This window comes from Hipposideros armiger, unplaced genomic scaffold (assembly GCF_001890085.2).
Source record: "Hipposideros armiger isolate ML-2016 unplaced genomic scaffold, ASM189008v1 scaffold_1239, whole genome shotgun sequence".
Classification (NCBI taxonomy): domain Eukaryota; kingdom Metazoa; phylum Chordata; class Mammalia; order Chiroptera; family Hipposideridae; genus Hipposideros; species Hipposideros armiger.
Genome location: NW_017732589.1, coordinates 197,536 through 209,617, shown reverse-complemented (window position 1 = coordinate 209,617; position 12,082 = coordinate 197,536). Strand labels below are relative to the sequence as shown.

The 12,082-nt window shown below is 46.0% G+C and overlaps 1 protein-coding gene across 1 annotated transcript in view; it reads right to left on the bottom strand.

Moving 5' to 3' along the window:
• The window catches only part of SHC3 (SHC adaptor protein 3), a 179,604-nt gene that overhangs the window by 61,081 nt on the left and 106,441 nt on the right, over window positions 1–12,082 (bottom strand). The window contains exons 6-7 of the mRNA XM_019633074.1: window positions 8,747–8,798; window positions 195–321 (exon numbers count right to left, since the gene is read on the bottom strand). Coding sequence (XP_019488619.1) covers window positions 195–321; window positions 8,747–8,798 — 179 coding nt within the window. The remainder of the gene's footprint in view (window positions 1–194; window positions 322–8,746; window positions 8,799–12,082) is intronic.

Sequence of the window (12,082 nt, the reverse complement as noted above, 5' to 3'; positions counted from 1 at the left end):
TTCCATCTGTGGGTTTCCTCAGCCATGGCCCAGCACCGCCAGGTGTGTCTGAGCCCAGGAAGCCCTGGGATTGATGGTGCCTGGCCAGGGCACACCTCAGGGAGCCCATTTTGTGAGTTTCCTCCTGTTCACTGTTTGTAAGAGGAAAGGTGATAAAATGCAGAAAGGCCACTGCAAAGGGTCGTGCTACTCACCGGTCGTGGAGAGTGGGGATTTTGGAAGGACATTGCAGATATTGCTTAAACCGGAGCTCAAAGGCTTGTCCGATGGAGCCAATGACGTCCTGGGCCAGCCCGTCACAGCATTCCAGAATGTGACAAGCTATGGGAGGCAGAGACATGGGACCATTATGAACAAACACTAGAGCTACTCAGGCTCCTCCATATAAAACTTCCTGAGGGTGAAACCATGTCAGCCGCGGTGCAAAGAAGGACAAGGAGGCATGTCTGCCCTTCATGATATGATCTGGAGGCTCTACCTGCAGCTTCATCCCTGGGGACCCCCAGCTGTACAGTGTCACCATCAGATGCATTCCTTAATAGCCTGTTCTCTCCAAAATTAAAAATGAATCACTTTGCGGCAGGCACCTGCCATCCTTGGAGGACACGCTATCCTGTGTACATCATGATCCATGTGAAACCTTCAGAGAAAAGAGGGCCGAGTGGGACAAGGTAGAAACAAAGCCCCGCCTCTGCTCTATACAAAAGGGATAGTCGACGGTGTCCCACAGAGGAGCCCACGGCCCCTCCACAAGTCGCCGTGACGCATGTGACATGGCCTTGTTACTAATGGGATAGTCATTTTCCCTGCAGAAAATGACAGATGTGTGTGTCTCACTCCACCTGTCTTTTGCCAACAATTAGGATGTAACTGTATTTCAAGAAGGGTTCCTCCAGGAGTGTGGGGGAGGCATTTATTCCTACAAAGGTAGCTAGCTGTTCTTAGGCACCAAAGACACCAAATTGTCCTCTGACTGCAAGAGAACCCAGTATATACCCGAAAGAGGACTCCTTAAGAGGAGCAACTGCCTGGGAAGGGACAGAGACATCACTGCCTCTGCAGTTTGTGACTCTTCTATCATGATGCTTGCTGCTTTCTCTATGCACAAAGCCAGTGGAGCCCATCCAACGATCGACGCCAGGCCCTGCTTCTTCAGCTTCTTCTCCCCCAGGCTGGAGGGGAGCACACTGCTGAAGACACGGGAAAGCTCTGCTGGGGAAGCACACATGGGACTGTATTGCGCTTTGGGCCTCAGTGCAATCCTTGGATACAGTAGGTATGGCCGGGGGATTGGTCCCAAGGAGACCGATGTCCTAGCTGTATTTTTAGTATTGACTATAGATATTTTCTTGTTGATATTAGTTTTTATTAAGCATCAGCCTGGATAGGCACAAAGGAAGCCCATTTAGAGCAGCTATTAGAGTTGTGGGGCTGTTGGTTAACTGACAGAAATGAAGGTATCTTTCCAGNCCCACTGAGTAAAGCAGGAAACCATGAATCCATGCTGATGAAAATGAATACGTGAATAGATTGAAAGTTGGATTGGGATGTAGTTTGCAAGTACTTCACCCCAAATATGTATTAATTAGCAGAGAAAGGAGAAAATCTGCAGTGTACACCTCTGTAGCCAAGTGATCCAAGTGAACACTCACATTCAGCAGTTCCACAAAGCAGGATGTGGTGACACACGGAGCAGTATTTCTGTGACAGCGCAGCCAGGATGCACGACCTGAACCCAATAACGAGGAAACATCAGATGAACCTGCATTAACAACTGCTCCAGGTTGAAAGAGACTAAAGTGAAATGACCACTAAATGCAGCACGTGATACTGAATTGGAGCCTTTGGTGACAAAGGACTTTCTTGGGGACCTGGTGGAACACAAGAATGCTGGAGAGGGTGAGGTGGTGGTGACTGATGCCTCTCCTATGGTCATGAGAAAGAATGTCCCTGTTTGCAGGAAACTCACATTCCAGTATCCAGGGATGGTGCGGCATTTGAGCAAGTTATTAGAAAATGATGCCGAAGAAAAAAGTTCTTTATGCTATACTTTCAAGGAATACTCCAAAAAATTGATGGGGCGGAATACAAATGAATCATAATTGGAATGGTATTGGAAAGTTTTGCAGCCAATACTAGGTACATGGGAGTTCGTTAGATTTTTTTGGTCCATTTTTGTGCATTTAAAAACGAAGGGAAGGTGTTCTTGACATAAGACGAATGGAAGAAGAGAAAGAAGACAAAGGACTAGCAGGGCAACCCATTCCCCTCCGAGCACTGGACACAGGGAATGGGAGAGGAAGACAAGCAACTGTTCCTAACACTGATGGAACAAGAGAGGTTTTATGTATGTAAAGGCACAAAACAACCTCTAGAAAAACTAAAAAAAATTGTCAAAAATTGAAAGTAGCAAAAATGAGCCAAATCTTGTTTTCAGAAGGAACATTAAAAAATGATACCTTAAAATATTAAATCATTGAATGGCAATTTAAGTACTACGATGAGAACTTGGGAGAGGAACTGTTAGTTTTGCTTTCCTCTTGAATTGAAATGTGGAGAGCAGGAGTTGGGGGCAGAACGGGGGCTATTATTTTTCATTACAAGCCTTTCTGTAATATCTCATTTATATTTTTCAGATGTTACACNACCCAAGGAAGAAGTTATACAACTTGCCTGGGCTGTGTCGGGGGCTTGGGGTCTGGCTTTCAGTCGAGCATCAACAAACCCCCCTGGAGGAGGTGTCTTGCTTGGAATGCTGTTGTAGTATGGGTGGTCTGAGCCATCCCCCTCTTTTTCAGTCCATGGCTCATCCAGACTCTGCATTCTGTTAAAAGAGAATTTTCAAGGGCTTTAGCCCAAAGTTGAGCTTTTAGTTAAAAACAACAAATCTACTGTTAGTACCTGTCACCCCAGAAAATAAAGTTTTGTCACTGCCCCTTCAACCATCTATCTCTCAGGTATATATGAGAAGCACATAAGTGGTTTAGCCAAACATCCCTGCCTTATTCACAGTTCTACCCTTTGGAAAATTCAAGTCATGTTGAAACAATAAAAAATTTCTTTTTTAAAAGTACATTTTAATCAGGAAAGAAAAAAAAACGTATGTGTAAAGATCACTGGATCCACAAGGCACAGACACACATTTAATAAATGTACCCAAAGCAAAATCAACTAAAATATGAAGATTCAGTGACATCAGAAAAAATGGCAGAGAAAGTACTCTGGAAATTTTTACTTCAATTAAAAAAAAAGCCACAATAAAACAGGCAAAAACATTTTTCAGCATCAACTATTTAAAACCCTGGAAATTAACCCTAGAAGCTTTCAGCAATCTAGGGAGTATTTATTTTTTAAAAAAAGCAAACAAAACCAGCTGTAAGTTATAGCCACGTTGGGGATTCCAAATTATTTTGAATAAACTTCAAGGTTTTGGATTTAAAATAACCAGCCTTAAGAATAGCACCTTTGTGGCATTTTAACTTGCTCGATTTCTGTCTGCACAGTAGCCTTGAAAACCAACGGCCCAGAGTGAGACTGAAAACCAGTAGCCTGACAGCCATGAGAAGGGTCAGAACAGCATTGAGTCTTCTTCAAAGTTCCATTCCTAGAGCACAGTCATTATATAAATTGTCTAGTCATTCCTCAGATGTCACTCTTAGNGCCCTGAGGCAGGTGCTGGCGTGGTGTTCAAGGAAGAGCCAGAAGTCTAGGGAGCTGGAGTGGGGAGGGAATCGTGGGGAATGAGGCAGATTAGAGCAGGACTGAACTCACACTGGGTCCTATGGGCATGGTGATGAGACTAGCAGATGCTTTGTGGAGGGAGGAAAGACTTAGATCTGTAGATTGTCAAGTGTGAGGGGCCCGTGAGGCTTCTGAGTGCAGATGTGCAGCAGGCTGGTAAGAGCATGAATCCAGCTTTCAGCCAGAAGCCTGGGTGAGACGGGGACATTCACAGTCTCTGGCACAGGATGTTTCAAGTCCAAGGCCTGGCTTGTTTGTATAATCACTGTTGACAATAGCCAAGGATGGAGCAACTTAAATGTCCACCCATAGGAAAACTAACCTCCCACCCAGTGTTAGTAGATGGAAATTAACCTTCCAGTTTAAAAAGAAAGAAACAAAAACAAAAAAAAACACAACAAAAACCAAGTAAACCCTAGATTTCACACACTATGCAGAGAGGTTTTCTTTCCAGGGGAAAGCCAGAGGAGATGCTGTGTTGTTTGCCACCAGTGAGTTTATACTATTTAAGGCCTCCCACAGAAAGCCACTTCCTGGGGCTACAACTGTCCAAGGCCAGAGGACCCCTAAATTCTTTGTTGATAGCACCATCTGCTATCAGAGAAGCCCAGAGTAGGCAAGTGTGGCAACGTGAGGCAGCATTTCCACATGCAGCCTTCCCACTCAAGCCTGTTCACCAAGTTTCCCATTACTCAAACCTCTGGGAAAGCGCAGCAGAATGTGTTAGGAGCTGTTCAGGCTGAACACACAGGCTTCTCTCCTGTCGGGTCAACACCACCTATATATAGGATATGACTTTCCACAGCTAAGTCAGGGAGTTCCAGATGGTGCCCAAACAGGGATGTTATTGCGATTATAAATTATATAGAGTCCATGCCTCCTGCTGACAGCCATATGCCCAATGAAAGCATCATATTTTCGCTATGTTTTTTACTCAAACAGGGCAATCTGAACTAATATATATGACTGCATAAGACTGTAGGGGATGAGAATCATTGGGTAGTAGTGGAAGTTCCAACGTGAAAAGAAAATGATGTGATAGGATCCAACAAAGCCTGATTTGTGGGGAGTTTTACCTCTTTGTATATCAACAGTCACCTTCCAGGTCCATTGGCCCTGCCTTTCAACTATAATGCACCAGCCTCACGAAACTTCAGTCATTTGCATCCCTTGTCTCCCGGAGATGGTGGTAGAGGTTTCCATACAACTTAATGACTCAGGTCAGAGGCCTTTTTGCCCTTTCACCAGATTAACTATTGATATATAAGCCATATGTTCTTGATACCAGACAAATATAGATTCTCTCTCTAAATAGTTCTAGATAAACCAAAAAAACCCCAAAAAAATGTATAAGCATTAATCATGAGGGAAAAGACATGATAACAGTAAGGGGCTTTGACCCACTGTTGTTGGATTCAGACAGAAGACTTTCTGGGACCCAGATGTCACACCTGTCTGTCTTTAGGAGCTGTGCCTGCAGCCAAGGAATTACTCCAGCACATCAGCCAGGGCCTCTGGGCAGGGAGTTAGATATTTTAGTGCCCAAATAAGAACATTCACTCCCAGAATTTCTTGCTAATCTGACTCCCGAATGGCAGAGAACATTCTTATTAGATTAAATTTGCTGCCTGGCCCGGGGAAGGAAGAAGGAGAATAGAAGCAGCTGGGGAAAGCCCTTCCACCCGCTCCTTACTAGAAGGGAGTAGTCATGAGGTAGACACATATGGGTGGAGGCAAAGCATGCTCTGAGGTCATGTTCATGACTGGAACCATGACTCCCTTCCCCATACACACTGCGTCCCAGGAGGTTAGACCTGCCGGTGTGAGGGGGAACAAAGCTGTGATGCATAAGAAGGGCTGCACATTCTTGTCAAAGGGTAGGTTTGGTTCCCCTCCCCTTGAATCTGAGCAGGCTGTGACTGCTTGGACAGTAAACTATTGCCGAAGTGAAGCTGTGCCTGGCCTTTCAGAGCTCTGGAATCTTCTACTTAGGTATTGTGGAGCCCAGAGCTGCCATGTAAGAAGTCCTATCACCCTGACAGAGGGGCCCCTTGGAGGGACCCTGAGACTCCATGGAGAGAAAGAAGGACCCTGCTTGCTTAGCCTTCTAGTTATCCCTACCAAGGTGTGAGGCATGGAAGTGACATCAACTTGGACCCTCTAGACTAGGCCAGGCAGCAGCCAAAGTCCACCCAGTGACTCCCACTGATGCCACATGGAGCAGAAGAACTGGTCAACCAATCCCTGCCTGGCTTATTGACACTTAATCATATAAAAAGATACAATAGAATGATGGTCATTAAGCCACTAAACATTGAGTAGTTTGTTGCAGGCAATAGATAAATGGAAGGAAGGGGTGAACATCCCCAACCAAATATGTCAAAGGAACCCTGTGCCGGTGGTGCCCCCAAAGCAGCAGCACCAAAGAGCAGGTTGACATTTGTCTCATGCTGGCACCACAAGCAGGTCCCAAAGGGGGGCTGGCGCAGCAACTGCTGGACGTGTGGACCCTAATCTCCATGACTTTGAAACGCACTGTGGGTGGAAGTCACTCCTGGTTTGTGGCTCTGAAACAAGGAAGCAGCCGGTTCACTTCCATGGCCCTGAGTCAGCTTGCATTGGGCTAAGCTCCTTCAGGGTCTGGCACTTTATTGCTCAGACATGGCTGTACTTGGAATCACCTGGGAGCTTTTAAAAAATACAGTTGTCTGGGCCGTACTCTCTGAGGCCTGAGCATTGAATTCTTGCAAGTTCATCTAGCTGACTCTACAGTGCAGTTCATCTTGAAAATCACTGACTTAGGGGTCATTAAAGGCATCCAAAAAAATTAAAAAGTCTAGGATTGCTTAAAGTTAATTTGGAACAAACAAAAATAATGAGCTTCAACAACTGTTAACCCTGAACTGAAACTAGGAATTCTGTTCCTGGGGAGGAGCAGCCTGCCACCTTCCACCTCTCCCAACTTGGTGGGACCTTAGGATGGCTGAAGGGGTTGGCCTCTCTTATGGGTTGAATTGCATCCCCAATGAAAAATATGTTGAAGCCCCACCTCAGAATGTGACCTTATGGAAATAGGGTTGTTGCATATGTAACTAGTTAAGGTGAGGTCAGGCTGGATTATGGTGGGTCTAATTCAGTATCACTGGTGTCCTTACAAGATATCCACCTGAAGACAGAGACACACTTAGGGTGCAAGGTCATGTGAAGATGGAAGATTGGAGTGATGCATCCACAAGCCCAGGATATACCATCAGAAGATGGACATGGCAGGAAAGATTCTCCCCTATAGGCTTCAGAGTAAGTGAGACCCTGCCAGTGAGTGAAAACCTTGACCTCAGATTTCCAGCCTCTAGAACTGTGAGACAATGATTTCTGTTGTTTTAAGGCACCTGGCTTATGGTATTTGTTCAGTAGCCCTAGCAAACTACCCACTACCCATACAGCCTCTATTGGAAAAATGGGCTCGTGTGAACTGTCATAGTCTTCCCTCTCACCCATGACAAGTACTGGTTATTGGCAGATATTACTTATGTAAAAGCTGCTTCAAGTTCAAGGAGTGATGGGCTACAGCATGTTAGCAAGGGGTCTCAGGAATGGTCCTCAGCTCATCAAGACCAACCCTGCCCCCTTCCCATCTACCCTCAAAACTTTGTAATTACCCCATCTCTGGTTCAGGAGTGACAGTGACAATTATAGTATAGTATGTTACTTGTATTAGAACATCTCATCTATGGAACCCCCCCAAAACACCCCAGTGATGGCTTGTCAGGAGTTCCAGCACAGCTGGAGGATAATAACAGCTAACATTCTCTGTAAGATCTGTTATCTTCAGTTTGAAGAAAGAAAAGGCAGCCCCACCAAATCCCTGCTTACTAACCCAGGGCTGGAGAAGGCCCAGATGGAAAATCATTTACATAGGAATGCAAATTTTTATAGCCAGTCTGCACAGGAATTTACAAGGTCCATTGATGTATCAACCATCTAACTTTTTCTATGCAAATACCTCTCTAGTTTGGGCCATGTGACATTGTGGGGAAGAACAAAGGAGTCTGCATGCGGGGAACCCTGGATGTCCATGGACCACGAGGGACAGACCTCTGTAAAGCTACATCATGGATCAGGTGAACTGATCTCTCTGGGCTGTCTTGAAAATGCGTCTAAGATATAGTGTTGAGCCAGGGGAGCAAAACAGAATACTGAGATCTCATTCGTATTGAAATTTTGAAAGAAGAAAACATATGTGTGTGTATATGGATAAAAAAGTTCTGCAAAGCAAACTTGAAAAACGTAACAGTTGGTACCTGAGGCAGAGGGTGGGAAGAGTAGGGGAACAAGTGGGTCGTGGAGGGAAGTGCTGTTTTGTATTGTTATAAGCCCCACTGTGATCTTTGTCAATGAGTTCTGAATTGGAGTTGTGTGGTGCACCAGGCTTCTTAGTGTCCAGAGAGTTGGGCTTTGGTGTCATAAGCGATAAAATAAATGGGATGGTGGGTGTGGAGGGAGAGGCTAGGAGTAAAGGGTCCATGAGGATGGAAAGTACTTGAATGCCTCAGACTCCCTCCCCCAGCTGGTGTAGCTGCAACAGGCAGAATGGGTCAGCTTGAATACCGGTCTTCAGGGCTGTGCAAGATAGCGTGAGGCTCCTAGGAGAGACTTGGTTAGCAGTGGACACACAGGGAGCTGGAGCCCAGCAGGAGGCTGATGGTTTGTCATCTGCCATGTGTAATGAGGCCATTTCAGAGTATGTGTGGGAGTGGCACTGAGCAGGGCAGGTGCATCAGGCAGTAGGCGGCTGGATACAGGTGTGTGTGTGGAGCTCACAGACGTCCAGTGTCTCCTAAATCAGTCAGCTGCTCTGCTGCATGTAACTGCCTGCTGGTCTCAGTTATCATGAACAATGCAATCCTACGTGTGCTCATTGAGGTGAGAGGAACATCTGTGTTAACATCCAATGTCAAGCCCGGCTGTATTCCACCCAGAGATTACAAGGATCAGTGTTGCTTACCTCTGCGATTAACAGGGTCCTTGGCCACGTATGCAACGTAGTCTGTTGTGTCCTGTCAAAGAAAAATGAGATGTCCACATCATTAGTCATAGGGACAGCACTGTCAGACACACAGTGCACAGACCAGCTCAAGAGTGCAATGTTGCCCATTAATAGCCCGGTAAGATGGCATCTCTCAAACTGAGCCATGGGCAGGAATTACAGGGATCTTGTGATATGCGAGTTCTGATTTGGCGGTCTGGGGCATTCATTGCCTGAGTGCCGCGTCCACAGCCAGCTCACTCACATGGCAAGCTGCTTCCCCAGCCCACACTTTGAGCAGCAAGGATGTGAAGGCCACCTGTTCTCAGCGTGTTGGGTCACCCGAGGATCTTTAAAAATACTGATACCAGAGTCCCAACTCCAGATAACCTGATTTAACTGAATTGTGAGAAGACCTAGGCATCAGGAATGTTTAAAGCTCTCCCAGATGATTCCAATATGAACCAAGACTGAGAACCACTCCTATCAACTCTGTCCACACAATAGGCTTCACCCTTGAGCTGAGGTCAGCATCTCCCCTGCAGGGTTTGTTAAGACACAGATTGCTAAGTCCTGTCCCAGGGCTTCTCAGTCAGTGGGACTGGGGTGAAGCCCCCAAATGTGCATTTTTGACAAGTTTCCAGGTGCTGCTGCTACTGCTGGTCTAGAGGCCACCCTTTGAGAATGGCCAGTCAACGTCGGCCGACTGGATCAGTTGCTTAAGAGCNTTGGTCTAAGACAGCGGTTCTCAACCTGTGGGTCGTGGGTCGTGACCCCTTTGGGAGTCAAATGACCCTTTCACAGGGGTCGCCTAAGACCATCAGAAAACGAAAAGATATTTACATTACGATTCATAACAGTAGCGAAATTACAGTTATAGAGTAGCAATGAAAATAATTTTATGGTTGGGGGTCACCACAACATGAGGAACTGTATTAAGGGGTTGCAGCATTAGGAAGGATGAGAACCGCTGGTCTAAGATATTCAAGGGTAGCAGACGACTCCAGGCTCTGCTACTTGGCTTGTCCTCCATGGACTGAGAAAACGGCATCTGTTGGCTGGGTGTGAGTTTCCTTCCATAAAATTCTGTCTATGTATTCTGGAAACTCACTCCAAACCGAAAACTAACCCTGGGCTGCCAGTCTCGCCAGGCCTGGTATTTTCTCTGAGAGTATTGCAATGGACTTTAGCCCAAAATCACCTTCTTCTAACCTGACCTGAATGACTTGCTGTGTGTGAGAAATGAGGAGGTCCTTGCCAAGGTGACCATCAGAGTTGCTTGTTTTACCTGCATGAGGAAAAGACAAAGCCAGAGGCATCACCCATGAGCAGAAAGGAGACTAGATGAAAGACACGTACAGGCTCAAGACTCAAAATGACATTGTAAAACCTAAAACGTGTCCCAAAGCAAACATAGGAGCAGCAAAATGGGGTTGTCCCCATTCTACCCCTTCTTGGGGAAAGTGGCCAGTTTGTAGTAGTAGAAGGTGACATTGGAGAGAAAGCGTGAAGGAAGTCAGGGAGTGAACCATGAAGGTTTGGTGTGAGGATGTTGTAGGCATGGGCCCAGCAGGTGCGAAGGCCCTGAGGCAGGTGCTGGCGTGGTGTTCAAGGAAGAGCCAGAAGTCTAGGGAGCTGGAGTGGGGAGGGAATCGTGGGGAATGAGGCAGATTAGAGCAGGACTGAACTCACACTGGGTCCTATGGGCATGGTGATGAGACTAGCAGATGCTTTGTGGAGGGAGGAAAGACTTAGATCTGTAGATTGTCAAGTGTGAGGGGCCCGTGAGGCTTCTGAGTGCAGATGTGCAGCAGGCTGGTAAGAGCATGAATCCAGCTTTCAGCCAGAAGCCTGGGTGAGACGGGGACATTCACAGTCTCTGGCACAGGATGTTTCAAGTCCAAGGCCTGGCTTGTTTGTATAATCATTGTTGACAATAGCCAAGGATGGAGCAACTTAAATGTCCACCCATAGGAAAACTAACCTCCCACCCAGTGTTAGTAGATGGAAATTAACCTTCCAGTTTAAAAAGAAAGAAACAAAAACAAAAAAAAACACAACAAAAACCAAGTAAACCCTAGATTTCACACACTATGCAGAGAGGTTTTCTTTCCAGGGGAAAGCCAGAGGGGATGCTGTGTTGTTTGCCACCAGTGAGTTTATACTATTTAAGGCCTCCCACAGAAAGCCACTTCCTGGGGCTACAACTGTCCAAGGCCAGAGGACCCCTAAATTCTTTGTTGATAGCACCATCTGCTATCAGAGAAGCCCAGAGTAGGCAAGTGTGGCAACGTGAGGCAGCATTTCCACATGCAGCCTTCCCACTCAAGCCTGTTCACCAAGTTTCCCATTACTCAAACCTCTGGGAAAGCGCAGCAGAATGTGTTAGGAGCTGTTCAGGCTGAACACACAGGCTTCTCTCCTGTCGGGTCAACACCACCTATATATAGGATATGACTTTCCACAGCTAGGTCAGGGAGTTCCAGATGGTGCCCAAACAGGGATGTTATTGCGATTATAAATTATATAGAGTCCATGCCTCCTGCTGACAGCCATATGCCCAATGAAAGCATCATATTTTCGCTATGTTTTTTACTCAAACAGGGCAATCTGAACTAATATATATGACTGCATAAGACTGTAGGGGATGAGAATCATTGGGTAGTAGTGGAAGTTCCAATGTGAAAAGAAAATGATGTGATAGGATCCAACAAAGCCTGATTTGTGGGGAGTTTTATCTCTTTGTATATCAACAGTCACCTTCCAGGTCCATTGGCCCTGCCTTTCAACTATAATGCACCAGCCTCACGAAACTTCAGTCATTTGCATCCCTTGTCTCCCAGAGATGGTGGTAGAGGTTTCCATACAACTTAATGACTCAGGTCAGAGGCCTTTTTGCCCTTTCACCAGATTAACTATTGATATATAAGCCATATGTTCTTGATACCAGACAAATATAGATTCTCTCTCTAAATAGTTCTAGATAAACCAAAAAAACACGCAAAAAATGTATAAGCATTAATCATGAGGGAAAAGACATGATAACAGTAAGGGGCTTTGACCCACCGTTGTTGGATTCAGACAGAAGACTTTCTGGGACCCAGATGTCACACCTGTCTGTCTTTAGGAGCTGTGCCTGCAGCCAAGGAATTACTCCAGCACATCAGCCAGGGCCTCTGGGCAGGGAGTTAGATATTTTAGTGCCCAAATAAGAACATTCACTCCCAGAATTTCTTGCTAATCTGACTCCCGAATGGCAGAGAACATTCTTATTAGATTAAATTTGCTGCCTGGCCCGGGGAAGGAAGAAGGAGA